At 42.9% G+C, this 15589-nt stretch overlaps 1 protein-coding gene across 15 annotated transcripts in view; it reads left to right on the top strand.

Annotated features, from left to right (window-relative positions):
* Window positions 1-497: 497 nt before the first annotated feature.
* MAP7D3 (MAP7 domain containing 3) overlaps window positions 498-15589 on the top strand; it is a 43587-nt gene continuing 28495 nt past the window's right edge. For all 15 annotated transcript variants that reach the window (XM_082062270.1, XM_082062278.1, XM_082062275.1 and 12 more), the window contains exons 1-3: window positions 498-654; window positions 14313-14414; window positions 15292-15372. In XM_082062270.1, the coding sequence (XP_081918396.1) occupies window positions 573-654; window positions 14313-14414; window positions 15292-15372 (265 nt within the window). In that variant the 5' untranslated portion in view covers window positions 498-572. The remainder of the gene's footprint in view (window positions 655-14312; window positions 14415-15291; window positions 15373-15589) is intronic.

Raw genomic sequence — 15589 nt, 5'->3', positions numbered from 1 at the left:
GAAATAATTCTATTATTCTCTCTTTGAGAGCTCCCCATCAGCAGGCTCCCCATCATCATCGTCAATGGCGGGGCAACGCTCGCAGTTACGACCAAACCACGGTCCCGTGGGGTCGCTGAGCCGGCACAGCCCCGCTCGCACCCTGGCACTGTCCCTGCTCTGAGGGGCCGGGGTGCTGTGGTCCCCAGGCCCACGCCGGCTCCCGCGGAGCGGCCGTTTCCAACGGCTTCGCCGCTCCCTCCCGCGGGGGCTCAGCACCCGCCGCCCCAGGCGGCCGACACAGGAAAGCGGGAGAAAGCGCCTTTCGCGCCACCGCCGCCCGAGCTCCGCCGCAGAGGGGGCAGCCCCGGGCCTCGCTACGCCCCGGCACGACAAGCCCCGCCCGGCCCCGCTCTGACCGGCCCCGGCGAGCGGCCGGGCTGCCCGGGCTCTGCGAGGGGCCGGCGCCGGCGGCCGGCGCTGCCCTGCCCTGCCCTCCCCCGCGGCGGCGCTGCCGGGCGGTGCGGAGCCTGCGCACTGCGCTCCCGCGTCCCCTCCTGCCCGGCCGGCAGTCGCGCGTCCCGGCGCTGAAGATGGCGGAGGGCGGCGGCGGCGCGGCCCCCCCCTCCTGCTCTTCCTCCTCCTCCTCCTTGAAGGGGCTGCGGGAGCAGATGGGTGAGAGCCGGCGGCGCGGCCCCGGGCCGGGAGGAAAATGGGGGTGAGGGGGTTTGTCCCGGTCTGGAGACCCCCGTGCTCCGGCGGCCCAAGGGCACCGGTGGGGCCCGGTGCCGCCCCCCGCTCGCCTTCCGCCCCGCAGCGCGGCCGGCCGCTTTCCCGGGGCGGGGGAAGGGGCAGCGGGTGCGCGGCCGCCGCAGGCCGCTGGGCTTTGTGTCCGGCGGAGGGAGAGGCGCCGCTCCCGCCTCCCGCGCTGCCCGGCCCGGGCGGGACTGTGGGGCTGCGGGGCGTCCCGCCCGCCCCCCGAGGCGTTGGTTGCTGACTCGGGACCTCTCGCAGCTCGTAGCCAGCAGCAGGGCGGCTGCAGGAGGGCTCGGTTGCACGGATCGCACATTTTTCACCACTTCGTGACGGGCTGAACTTCTCGGTTTCTCTGGTGCTGGCAGCTATTGCGGATGGCTCGTCCCCGCCATGGGTCTGGTGACCGCCCCGAGTGCAGAAGGCAGAGGCAGTGGCCTTGATTCTTAATCAAAGATTTAATAATGCCTTGATTTTTTTTTACTGATGTCTTAAGAGGGCTAAAGAAACTCTCCTTTGATTTAGTCCTCGGGTGTTCTTATGTGCCTGTTTATACTGAAGGTCCTTAATAATATCATGCTGTGAAATGTGCATGCATGATGTGTGTTCCAAGCATAAATCCATGGCGCATCTCCACACGTAGCTTTGTAGGTGAGCCATTAGAAAAGGTAAATATTTTCTTATCCCAGACTGAAAAAAACAATAAGCAAAGAAAAACGTGTTTTAATCTAAACTAACTAACTTGGACTATGTACAAAAACTACTCTGACAGCCTCTCGCTTGATTGTTTTAAATGTACCTGTGTAATTACATAAAGAAGGGTGCTGGCAAAAAGGTCCTGAATGCACAACTCCCATCTGGCAGTCTTCTTCTTCGGTGTGTAGTGTGTCAGAAACATTACTTAATTACTTTTTATTTCTCTTTCAAAATTAAGACAATCTAGTGCTCCAGAAGGATAACGATCTGACAAAAGATAATGCTTCTCACCTGCACAGACCATGTCTATTTGATCCTCCTCCTCGCTGCTAGAACTGCTGAATTTTCTTTTGTGTGCTGGATGCTTTAAAATGTGGTTCCGAAGTTTTTCTAAATCAGAGGGAACTCATGTTTGCTGACAGCTGTCATGACCTAGATTGAGTCCCAAAGCCAAGGTGGAATGTTCCTTGAAGCAGGTAGCTCCGTCTCTCTTTAGATCTGCACATGTTCCAATGTGCACATCATGTTAAAAAAACAAAACCAAACAAAACCCTTATTACATCCTGGAAAGGCTAGACCTTGAATTTTTTTTTCCCTGGGGGGGGGTAGAAGTCACTGAACCAGAATCTAAACTTCAGTTTACATAGAATGCATTTTTAGCAGTTACGTGCTAGAAGATGAGCTCGTTGCTAATGAGAATTTAAGCAATACTGCCTGTGAGTGCACAGGCCGCTGCGGTTCTGCTCCTGACTTCTTGTCAGCAGCACTCCCTCGCTCCCTGGGGAAAGCAAATGATGTTTAGAAATCATCCTTGCAAGCCAGTGGTTAACAGTGGAATTTGCAAGATAATTGCCAGTGTATTTGCTGATGTTTGGAGAAGTCCTGAGCAGCAACCAAGTCTGATACCGCAGCTGTTTGGAGAAGATGTAGAGAAAAAAACAGACAAGGAGGAGGAACCTGTTTTGGTCCCAAGTTACCGTCTGGCAGGTTTGGAAAGGGATGTAACTTTCTGCCTTTCTAAGCCCAGCTGGCTGCATGGGGAGCTTCTCAGTTCCAGAGTACTCGCTAACTAGAAAACTTGCACCAGTTTCTGCTGGTTTTTGGGCAGTTGTGTGCTTTGCCATCTTCATCAATTGACAGCAACCATCTATAAAAAATAAATACAGTGCTGTGAGTACCTCCAGCCCTTTGCCAATGAACTTGTGGTTGGGAACCACACATTTGAGGCCAATAAATATAAATGGGTGGCATCTTGCTGAGAAACCACAGCTCCTTCTGATAGTCCAGCTAGGAGGTATATATCCCTTTTGTATAGATGCCTTTTGTGGGTCCTTATTCAAGACACTGTTGGATTCTGCCCTGTGTTACCAGCCTCTTGATACTGGTTTGATCTATGGCTGGTTGGTCATTGTTAATTATTTTAGGCCTTGAAAGTGTAGAATTCCATGGTGCTGCTTGTTGCTAACTTTTGTACCATTGTGATACGTTTAGAGGGAGTTTTCTTGCCAGTTCAAGCTAGTATTGAGGTAAGGAAAAGGTGTTTCTCTTTCTTTGGGGATCATCATTAAGATTCTGCAGGCAAAATCATGCCAGCTGTGTCAGTTCTACGATTCCTTTGCAATAATCTGCTCTTACACCTGTCCAATCTCACTTCCTTTGGGTGGACAACAAAAGCAGAACTTGCTACTACAATTAGAAGCTAGTTAACACGTTTATCTGTGATGCATGAACGTTATTTCACATTAGAAATTAATTGTGATTGTACATTGTAACACAGCAGTGCATAAATGCCAGTTTTTTACTCCATTCTTGGGATCTGTGCTTGCTGCTGTCATCCCTCAGGGATAAAGAGGAATTTTTTTGCTCCTAATACCATAAGCAGTGCTGAGCTTGTTAAGATTTGAGAAGAGGAGCATAGACAGTTACTTGTGGTTTACGCAGTAAGTGAGGTTTTTCTTGAGCGGTATGGATAATCAGCATAAATATATATATAATTTAAGCTGTTGTAGCCTACATTTGTTATTTTATCTTCATTTTCACGGCAATACTAAAATCTCCTATCTTTTGTAGTATCTGTGGTAGAGATTGTGTATTTGCTTTTGCCAGAGCTTGACTTCATTGTTGCTAGGATTTCCACTAACTTATTGAATCACTGCTGTGATGGTTGTTTAAAACAGTATATTAAAATGATGTATGTATATTTTCCTTTCCAAGATCTAGAGGATCTTTTAGGAAACCTGTCTCAGGACATGGGACAAAAATGAAGTGTCCTTTCCAACAAATCTAGTTGCAGGCGTAATTCCCATGACCTGTGTGGCCAGGCCAAATTTTGTCAGAAGTTGTCTAATAAAATAACAGCTTCACTGTGTCTAATCAGTTGTTCCTCCCTGTGTAAGTGACACTGTCTGGCTTTGTCTGTCTTGCCTGGAGCACAGTTCCTGGTAACTTCTTTACCAAACAAGAACACACAGAATTGGCGTGAAAAGGAGGCTGGATGGATAACTAATAGTGAAACTTCAGCACTCAAGCAAGTACCAAGGAGCATGTGCAGATTTATCTGGTCTCTAGGTAGTAGCTATAAAACGTAACTTAAAAACACAGGTTCGTACCAACACCTATGGAAGCGTTAGAGAACCCCTTGGCAGTCTTGGTGACAGTGCTCACCAGCTTCTGCTGTGGGACTCCGACTAGAGAAAAAGATTTGGAATCCAGAAGCATCTGTCAGCTGGACAGCCAGTGAGCTCTGTGTCAGAATTGCTTGCTGGGAGAAATATTTGACTTTTGAATTTGGATCCTTAAAAACCTTAGGGATTTACAAAGTGGTTGTGAGCCCAGGTGGGCTTCAGAACTTCTCTGGGAAGCAGTAACACAAGGAAACCTTTGCCAGGTTTCTGACAGCATGGGGGTGTTACAGCAAAAGCATCTTCAGTGTTTGATTGTTGTCTGTCCTGGTGGTATTTGTACAAATCACTCACGCACGTTCTATCTGTGCAGCAAAGGTGGCCCAGTGACCCGGGCATTCAGCTGCTGTTTGCTAGATCTGGCTTCAGTTTCTTGTTTTGTCAAACCCCTGATAACTTTGGAGAAAATCTTTAAGGTTTTTCTGTGATTCTGTTTTCTCTGTGTGGAAATAGCATTGACACTGCTTTACAGAGTGCCGAGGTGATAAATGCAAAGAACTGCACAGAAATTGGATTTCATGTAGTTCCCAGTGCAGAGAGAGAACATTCCAAGCTGGGCTGAGTACTTAATGTAATTGTAACGGCTATGAGCCCTAATTTCATTTTCTTCTTGTTTGTGGAAATGCAATAGTACGGAGTAGGGATAATTTCATGGTGATTCATAAAGATGTATGCTGTTTATTAGGCGCTTAACTTTTTTAAGAATACTTCCAGTTGTATGTGATTTATAAAAAAGGTTTTTTTCTAATTTAAAACTGAATTATTGAGCTTTCTCCAAATGTATTCAAGAAATATATTCTCCTAGCTGTAACAAAAAAAATATCAAAACTGTATGCATATACAGCATGTTTTGGAAGCTTTGTATACAGATTGTTCCATTCTCTACATATGTCCTCGTGTTAAAATTACAAAAGGTAAATTTGGATTCCATGCTTCAGTTCAGATGGAAGTATGACACAAATAAGGACTTGCAAGGATCACAGCTCTAATGGTGAGAGCCCAGATATTGTGGCTTGTGCTGTCCCAGTGTGCACAGCCTCCAAATGTGACCAGAATAAGAACTGCTGCTTCTTTATACACTTGTGCTTTTCAAAAAGAAAGCGGATAGGAATATTTAAAGTAATGATATGCTATTATTCTCAGGTTTTGAAAGTGATAAGCGAGCTAAGAAGAAAAGCACTGGGTTACTATGAGATAAATGGAAGAAATACTCTGGGTTAGTCATAATCATAGGGGTATTAAATGCTGCTGTCTCTAAACTTGATTCAATAACTGGAGGTGCTTGCAGTCCTGTTGTGAAAGGATACCCTGATACATACAATTCTGAGCATGCAATTTTAATTACTTCTCTCAATATGATTTATCAGATGATAAGTGATACTTCAAAAACAAACAGGGGATTTCAAGTTCCTGCCACAAATAAGTTAGCACCATTTAGCTTCCAGTTATGCAGCTTGCAACCAGGTAATTCCTAATTGATTATATGCTTTCAATGTATTTGCACGTTCCTGTCCAATAATTAAAAATGTTGTAGATGCTGGTGATTAACTTGTTTGGAGTGAGGGATTCAGGGAAGAAAAACCAGATGTTGCTCCAGATGTTTGTGTTTGGCAGAGCAGCCTCAGGTACCCTGCGCAACACTCAGCCGCCCGCCCTGTGTGCCGGTGGTGGTCACAGTGTGCGGAAATCCACTTTGCATTTGTTTTCTTCTCAATGATTTTCATTTTTCAGTCAGTTTTGAATTTGTGCTTTCTCGGTGAAGGATCCACAGCTGAAGTTGCCTTTGAGGAAAACAGTTACCACTAGCCGTGCTCAGAATGCTTCTGTCTTTCTTCATAGTGTTTTTTACCTTCATAATTCATAGAGAACTTTTAAAATACAGGTTTATGAGTACTTAATTGGCTCTTAATTTACAGACACCATCTGTTTAAATGCACTGACCTGAATCTCAGGAGGGAGCAAAGATACTGTAGTAGCCTGTGAATTGCCTTCTCTGGGCAAGTGTTTTAGAGCTTCCAAGTGTTAAAATTCCTCACCCAAGTCCAAGAATGATTAGACACAATAATATAGAAGTCCTGTAGAGATCTTTATACTTAAATAAATGTATTCTGTTAAAATGAAAGTTTATGCTCTGTGTAGTTTTGGCAAGAGAATTTCTTAAAGGAAGGTAATTTTGCAGCACAGTGTTCATCAGTGATACATAAGTTGTGTTCTGGACATTCAAAACCAAGGACAGTCATCTCCAGACCAGCTCAGCAAGTGTCATCTTACTCACTTTCACATTTTTTCTGAAAGACTTTTCTGCCAATACATATTGAATTAAGCAAAAACATTGTCTATTTGCTTCTTTTGCCCATTTATCCTGCTTGAGTTTTCACACGCGATTGTCATTTTTCTCTTACCCATTCTTTAAGCACTTCAGGGCACGGACTGATTCATGATTACTTTGCTGGGGTCTTACATGACTTGCAATTGAATGCCTCAGAACTTTCATTTTTTAATTAGTTAGGTTAAGAAAACCTGCAGTTTCATTCCTTTTACATTTCGTACCGTTGTGTTCTGCTCTAGCAGTCAGTTTGCTACATTAAACACTCTGTGGACCTGCTAGTGTCTTACAGCACTGTTCTGGTGCATGGCGGTATTGACTGATTTGAGTCTGGAGGCTGGTCTCAAGGGGTAAATGCCAACACATTCCTTCCTCTTCTGAAGCAGAGACAGTGTTTGAATGAGCTCTGGAGCTGCCGTAAGAAATTCATCAAGTGTAAAAGGCAAAAGCAGTAGTTTTCACTGCTATCATGTGAAGGAGCTATTATTCTTCTATCTAAAGAAAGCTCAAAATGCTGTTTTCACAGGGTTTGTCTCAAGTTAGTTGTGACTTGCAGTGCTAGGCTGCGTTCTTTGCTGGCATTGTTTGGGCCGAGTGTATTAAACAATAGCCAGCCTGCAAAGAAGGGGACAAAAGCATTTTCAAGAACATGCTTCAGCAAGCAAAAGAAAGCAGGCTGCTCAGGAAAGGGGGAAAGAAGTTTGCTGATTTCCAGTGTTAGGAACAGTGCGATATGAAACAAAGAAATCATACAATGGGGAAAACAGATGTGAAAGAGGAGAAGAGAGCAGGAGTTGTCTTGAAGTTATTTTCGCAGTGGCCGTGCAGGATTGTGAGCAGGAGTCAGCTTAAGGGTGGCCCCAGAGCTGGAGTAAAGCAGAGGTAGCTGATTTCTATCTGTCTGACTTTTGCTGATGCTTGAGCTGGAATTACAGTAGGAACTAAACTGCTCAGAGTAGGTTGGAAGTGGGACTGCGCTAACATCTGTTAATCCAGCCCAATGTGAGGGACAAAACACGTTACATTTTTTCCTAATGTTCTTCGGGAGCCTGAGGCACTGGAAAGTGTTCGTAAAGAAAGAAAATGATCTGTACAGCAGAGTGGGGACTAATAATCTTCCACTCTGTATTTAAAACTCCACCATTTTGCCTTTTTGGTGCTGTAGCTGTAAAAACTGTTTCTAATTTTGTCAATTTTGGAGTGTTTAATCTGTATACACCTATATATGTTGTGTCACGCAACTGCTACATTTCACAGTGAATCCACTTGAAATGGTGTAAGGGCATATTTATTATCAACTGCTTTCATTTTAGTCCAGTGTGTAAGAATATTTTGGAATTTCCACTATGCAGAAGCAGGTAAATACTGATTTCTGTTACGCTTGGGAAGGTTCACAAGTGACTTTTCGTCATGGTTTATTGCATCAGCATTGCAGTCAGTGTCTAATATATCTTTAGAATAAATCCCTCAAGGTGGATGAAAGCAATTTCTGTCTGTTTTGCAGTTGGTGAGAAGAGTTTGTAGTTGCCAACCCGCAGAAACTTTGTGCAGAAATATCTTCTTTCCATCTAAAATGCAGCTTTAATGTCTTCTGGTGGAGAATTTTACAGAGAGTACGAATACCTTAGTGCCTTGCTCTTTCACTGAGAAACATAATGAGTGTTCCAAGCTTTCCAAACCTCTGGCTTCCCTTTGGCTGTGTCTTACTCAGACTGTGTTTCTATACAGCAGAGAAACAACAGCAACGTGTGGCTGTTTGCTTGGGACTGCAAGGCAAGGCTCGTATTTCCTTTATGTAGGAAGTATCAGCTCCAAAGAAAGGTCATTGTGCAGATAAGCTTGGTAAGCACAACGCAATAAACAGATTAATAACTAATGCCAGGCAGAGCAGGGAAATGATCCGAGTTACATTAAAGCTTGCAGAGAGTTGGGAATGTGGGATCTGGAGAAGTGTCCCCTTTGGAGGACCTTTTTGTACAAATCATGGTGTCATATCAAAAGAGATTGGTGAAAGATTGTGTTTAAGAAAAAAAGGGTGACAAGTGGATCATGCAGAATGCAGTCTTTTCACATGCCTTTGGGAAGGTGAAGGAGAGAGCAGCAAAGGCGAAAGTCAAGGCAGCAGAAAGCCAGGGAATGAGAGCAGACTATCTGCTGTGGTTCAGTTCCATCTCTTTCAGGTGGTGAACAATAACATACCTTACGAATACAGAGCCCCATATTGCGAAGCCAGGTGTGTTTTCCAGAGAAGGGGGTGGATTTAACTTGTCAGCCCTGTGTACACGGTACACAGTGCTTCTTACCCACCTTATGATGGCTTTTGCAAGAGTTGGTGACATCTCTTCTTCCTCTTTAGGCGTTGTGCTGTCAGTTGCTTTTCCCATGAAGTAGAGAGAAGCATAACTCTTGGACGAGCAGTGTGAGCAGGGTTAAGATAAGAAAATACAAGTGACAGCAGGAATGAGTAAAACCTCCATATGAGATACATTCACAGTACATATCACTGGTGTTCAGACTCAGGATGGTACCCACCTGCTGTGGCTATTGGACAATGTTAGAGCGTGCCTGACTGTGGAAAGTTTTTGGAAGTGGCTGCCAGTTCTTTTAAGGACAAATTTTGGCTCCTTGGTCTTTGCTTGTATTACATTCAAGTTTGGTTTAGATTGTGTGCTTCCCCTAGGGAAAAGTGTGCAGACATCAACCCACAAATTAACCAGCAACCTGCCTGAGTGTGCCCAAGGCTGAACAAATACGCTAACATGCCTTTGAGATTGCTTCAGCCGTATCTTTGTAGGTTTCCTTGTAAGAAATAAGTAGTGTTTTGTTAATGATGCGATTTTTTTTTAATGTTTCCAGCTCTTAGTCTGAGTATGGATGTTTAAGGATAAGTAAAAACTTACATTAAAACATGCCTCAAATACTTACTTGGGGAGCTGCTAATTCATGCACATACAAAGGAATGCTTGTGTCAAGCAGTTTTCCAGTGGGATCGATACTTGTGATGAACTGAAGAAATTGTCCTAAACTGCCTTGAACATTGGGAAGGAAACCTGATTGTTGTAGAGAACTAGCTGCAGAAATGGATTTAAGGGGAGGAAAGCACAAAAAGGTGATAAAATAGGTATTCTGTGCAGGAAATAAGTATAGAATGAAAGTGTGTAAAGAGTCTGGAATAAGGATAAGACACCAGGAAGGCCTTCTGGCCGGCTGAAGCTGAGAGACGGCGTGTACTGATTTCTGGAGATCTGTGTGCTTCCCATCTGGTGGCTGCCCAGACACAACAGGAGAACCATCTGCCTTCCAGCTGGTCCGTCAGGAGGTGCCTACTGAGAGGCTGGTGTGTTTGGTTGTGGAGCTGTCAGTCCTTGCAGCCCAGAGATGGGACGTGAGGATCAACGGGGAGAGACAGAAAGAAGGGGGAAAGCGGGGAAAAGAGGAATGCATACAGAGAGGGCTTCTGTGGTCATCATCAGAATGTGTTGTCCGCCTGTTTATGTGAGGGTGCGTCCTTCTTCTGGTGTCCTTTAAACAAGAAGTAGTGGTGTAAAACCAGTACCTGATTTTTAAAGCATCTAACATATGATCTTGCATCCGTTTGTCTTAACCTGTGTTAATTAGTGAGTGGAAATCAGCTTAAAAGGCTGCGCAGAAATCTCGAACTTGAATGCTGACTTCCTCCAGCTTTCCTGAAAGCACGTACAAAAATTATTAAAAGGAAAAGGATCATGGCAGCGTTACTGAAATGATGACTGTCTGCTAGACAAACAGCTGCCTGTAGTAGAGCAAGACAAACAAAAATGGCATTTTGCAGATATGACACAGTTTGCTATAAAAATAGAGATATTTGCTGGGAAGTTCAAACTCATTTTGTATGTTGTTTATTGGCTTCTTGTTACCTGCTTTAAGCTTATATGAATACATAAAGTGCTTAACTTTCAGGAGACCTCCTAACCTTCCTTTCAAAGGCTTAGTCTGGGATTTTTTTCGTTTGTTTGCTTTGTGTATTGAGTCATTAAATCAGAAGAACCAGAAGGATTGCTGTATAAGTCAGCACTTTCTGCTCTGTTTTCTGGTTCTTGATGGGAAGGGTGAAAGATAGTGGGAGAGGCAATGGGATGGAAGCCCTGAACCTTGCGAGGTAAAGAGATGGAGCCGGTTCAGTCCCTAACAAGGTTTTACCAAGAACAGCAACTGTGTGGGTCCTTTGACAGCCTTGGCAAAGGCCAAGGGTATTAACTCAGATTGAAATAGGAATAAAGTGTTATTTTTAGCACCGGTCTCTTCAGGGCACGTAGGAAACCTGATCGGCGGAGGGAAGCGCCGTCATGCCCCGCGCGAGGGAGGCGCCACCGCACCTGCGTGGTCGGCGTGACCGTGACTGTGACATCGGCTTCACCCGGCACGTTGCCTCCTGTAGCAGCCAGTTCCTGGTGCTTCTGTTGGTTTGCTTTATCCACGACACGCTTGGCCAGACACATAGTGCTAACCCATGATGAGGATGCAGAGGGAAAACTGCTTTGCAAATTATCTAACCATTTTGTGTTCCAAATAGCCTTATTTTATTATGCATGAATGCAAATATTATTACTGGCCACAAGCACGGTTTGTACTTTTATTAATTTTAGCTAAAGTAAACTACTGTAAATAAGCACACCCATTATGCTGATCACAATTATGATTGTGAAAGCCTTTACTGACTACAGTGGGAGGGGAAGCTCAGGATAGAAATGGGATTTAATTTGCTTTTGAGAGAATTTTTCTTCTCCAGGAAGTTTGCTGCATATGTCCATGAAGGCACCCCCAGTAATGTGGCACATGACACAGGTTGTAGTGAAATGTTGTTAGCCGGTTCCCATTCTGGGGTATTCTGATTAATTACAGAAGTATCAAGCTTATTTTACAGAGATAGTTAGATTTGGGGGAAAATTCTTTTTAGTGGAGCTTTGCTTCATAGCAGACTGCTGCATTCATTGTGGAAAACTAGGCTAAATACGCCTAAGAATATTTAAATGTATTAACAATTAAGATTTCTTCCATCATTGTATCTATTTTTTTAGAGGTCGCAGAGTACAACAGTATCCAATTCATTTTCTTTTACTGTAGTAGAATGTGGATTTTCAAAATCACAGTTTCTTATTATAAATTTACCGTAAAATTGACAAGGGCTGTAAAACCTGCCTGTGGACCTGAGACTTGGTGAAGTTGAGCTCATGCATCTTGGGGACATACGTAATGTGATGGCTGTTCCCCTTTTAACGATCTTTTATTCAGGTCCTCAGCTCACCTTTAATTCTCCCTTTCTGCTAGTTAAATGGATTGCTTATGTGTAACACAAAGGTGCGTTCCTAGTGCCTTTAAATCTGCTACTTTCCAATTTGTAAGCGTGTTGTTTCTATGCAAATAGTGAAGCATTGAAGCAGTGAACATAAATATTTTAACTGACGTACCAAAAAATCCTGACACAGAAAATCCTTTGGCTAAGTATTTCTAGACTGTTTTCACCTCTCTGTCCTTTGCAAGCTGTCCTGTTTCTGTAACCCACTTTCCTGTTCTGTAGAACCTCAAGTAATTTTATTGCAACCATAATTAATTAAGATGAACTGACTAATTGCTTTGCAGATATGACACATTTTCTAAATGGGTGCCTTCTAATCATGAACATTATTCAAGTGTTTATTTATTTTTTAAATGAATAATTCTATGCATAATCGCCTACATCCATTATGACTGGTTTGTTCAGCGAGATTTCTAATGATAAAATACTTCTGCAAGTAAAATAAGATGAATATTGTACCTGTTCAAATAGCATCTCGCTTCTTACTGCAATGTTGTTACAGAAACTTGTGTGCTTAAAGTTTCTGAGCGTTGAAGCAAAATTCCTGTGTTGGTCTTAACTAAGCCTGGTGTAGGTATAGGGTGAATTTATTCTGTTGGGCTCAATTTTCAGCTGGACTGGGCCGAACTGGGTCAGGCTGCCCAGACACCTCCTGACCTCCTCCCTTGCTGGTGGAGACTGAAGAAAAGATGCAACTGGGTTTGTATGTGTCTCAACTTTGAATAGTATTTGAAAGAGCTTATTTGAAAGGTCTTGCAGCCTTTGTGATCTTCAAAGGTGTCATTGGATAGAAATGCCCTGGCTGTATATTTTTACTGTCAGAAAAACCTGCAGTAGGCTGATTTTCCTTACACTGTTTTCACATCTAATTGTGTTGAGAATATATAATTCTGTTGTTCTCCACTTTGTGAATTTTTGGGCTAGATTCCCACCCATGTGACATGCAACAGTGTATGAAATCAGCTTTTTGACTGACTTCTGGTCTGCATAGTGGAGTTACAGTGAGCCCTTTTTTAGCAGTTCTCTTTGCCGATTGCTAATCTTACCGTGTCGCCGTATATCTGCTCTCTGACTCGTTCCAAAAGAGCCTCAGAGATGTATGGGATGGAGCCCAGGAAGACTTTTGTTTGGTGCTGCAATGAAAAATTAATTCAAGACATGGCAACAGCTGCGGGTGACAATTTAGAGTTGCTGAATAAGTATTGTAATCTGCATTTATCAGTGGCATCACATGGGATTAAACACTTTGAGGTGATTGTTCTTGGGCACAGCCTTAGGGAGGGTTATTGCCATGACACAACTAGTTGTCATGGCAATGGATGGAGAAGAGGGAGACTCTTCCTTCCTCCTTTACATTCTGTACTACTCTATTAAAGGGAAGCCTGAGCTCATGGACAAAGCTGTGTCATCTTTTTTTAAACGTAACACCAAATTCTACCAATCATCCTTCATGTTATGGTTGAAATCACAGCACGTTACTTTAGTGGATTGCCTTTTCTGTTTAAAGCAGGTGTCGACCTCTGCGTTCTTGTGTTTGGATGGTTGCATGTGTATTCTCTTGCTTCCCCCAAAGTTTTCTGTAAGAACCAAGCTGATGTCCCTGTATGTGTCAGCCAAGGTGAGGACGAGGTGTCACCACTGTGAGGACACCCCAAAGCTGTGCAGGGCAGTGCGATGATGCTGTCAGGTTGCCCTGCCTGCTTTCCCTGGAATGCTTCACCTTCACACCCTCAAAGGTGATGAATTAAAGCGAAAGTTGATACCAACATAACGAAAATCCATGGAAAGTGAAACAGTAAATTAGCCTCCCTGACTTCTTAATGAGTTTCATTATTTAATGAAATTAATATTGCTGGCATTTAATTTCTGTGTGATTAACTGGGAGTCATCACCCTGCAGTTCACTGTGCTCACCTTAGTGAAACTCAGGTAAGGTAAATGGATCTCTACACAAATACTTAAATTACTGTTTTGGAGTCTAATTTATAATTAAGGCTTACTTTTGCGGATCCAGTTTTAGAAATACATTGTAAGCATTCCTCAATGGTTTACTTTATGCAGCTTATCCTTTTTGTTTCATGTCATGAAATAATGAAAGATCTTCATAAACCTTTCCCTGTTTGAGTCTCGTTGGAATATGATTCTAACAGTGTCAACCAACTACTACATTTTTGTGTTCAGCCTGCAAATATACATGTGGTAGCAAGGAGATTTTATTAAGTATAAGTCAGACTCATAATTTTACTAAATATTGTTTTTCTTCTTAGAAAAGTTATTTTGAAAGTTTGATTTTTAAAAAAAAACTCTGTAGTCCTTTGCTACACATTTTTAAACATAAGGGTTTGTAACTTGTTTTTACAAAGAACAGCTGTGCCAGGTCTGAAAGCTTATTTGACAAGTTGACAAGTTGAGCAGTCCCAAATCAGTTATTTAATATAAGGATCTGCAACCTCAAATATAATTTTATGTATTTATTTTAGACATTTATTTCATGAGGTTTGGTTGTAGAGCTGTTCTTACTATGGAATGATTCTTTCTCACAGTTGCTGCAGCCCAAGCCATAGCAGAAGAAAGAAGAAGCCAAAGTGGTGTTAGCCCTGTTGTGGTCCAGACCTCAATAAATATAAAGACAGCAACTAAACCAGGTATAATTGGTGGTCATTGTTCTTAATGAAGAACTGGGTTCACAAGGGAGAGTTAGTAGGGAGTGAATAAAACATCTTTTAAAAATAAGTGTGATGCTCTCTCTTCAGGAGGCATCAGAGCATAAAGCACTTGGTAAATGGTTTGTAGATTCATTGAAGGTGTGTATTTTACGACAGGCTTTTGCTCTTGACTCGGTCAGAATTCAGCTGATGACGTTACCTGTCTTTTCAGCGGGTCATAACAACAAAGATACATGTTGGGGCTTTTGTTTGTGGTTTTTTTTTCAGTTGTTGTTTTGGTTTGGTTTTGGGGTTTTTTTGTGTTTGTTCTGGTCAGGTTACCAGTTCACTTGTTGCTGAAATTCAAGAGACTTAAGCAGTCTTGGTTTTGCTTAGCCTGCAAATTAGCTATCTGTCCTACAGCACTTTGAATTTGTTATGGTGGGCGAACTATCTGTTCTCAGATTTGAGTTTTCCTAGGTTCCTGTAATTCTTGATCATAGGAATTAATATGTACAAGAATGAGGATCAGAGCTGAATTTGGAATAGGGGTATGTTCTTACATATCTGGCTTCAGCTCAGGTTTTCTTTAGACTGTACACATTTGGCCTCTTAGTCTTGTGTCTGCTTTCTGCTGCACCTATTAAAAGCAGTGGATTGGTTGTTGTGAGGAAATGAAAAGGGGAAAAAGGAGGGTATTTGGCTTCCTGTGAAGTTTGCAGATGACATCTGTAATCTCCGTATAGACTGCAGGTGGTATGTGTATGTCAGGAAGTTCCATAATCCTTTTGATGGTAAAGACTTTAAATCTTTATTGTTTAAATTTAAATCTTCAAAATAACTGACTACTACATGTCTTCAATTTTTCTTTTGGCAGTGATAGATGGTTCCACTCTAAGAACAGAAGAAAGACAAAGACTGGCCAGGGAACGCAGAGAAGAGCGGGAAAAGCAACATGGTATTTTCATGTTTCATTTAAAATACTATTTCCTAAAATGTTTGTGATAAAGGAATAACTTACTCTCTTACTCCTTGTTCAGTCACTTTTTTCATCTTGGCTAGGGACAAGAAACAAGGTCTGCTCTTGGTCTTGCGTCAGTGACCATCTGTGAACCTGAATGCAGAAGTATTAGATTTGAGAATTTTAGCTTCTTGAAACTGTATGTCACTTCTGA

This window comes from Streptopelia decaocto (genome assembly GCF_964273445.1).
Source record: "Streptopelia decaocto genome assembly, chromosome: 10".
Lineage (NCBI taxonomy): Eukaryota > Metazoa > Chordata > Aves > Columbiformes > Columbidae > Streptopelia > Streptopelia decaocto.
The sequence above is the reverse complement of the archived record's forward strand: the minus strand, read 5'-3'. Positions and strand labels throughout refer to the sequence as shown.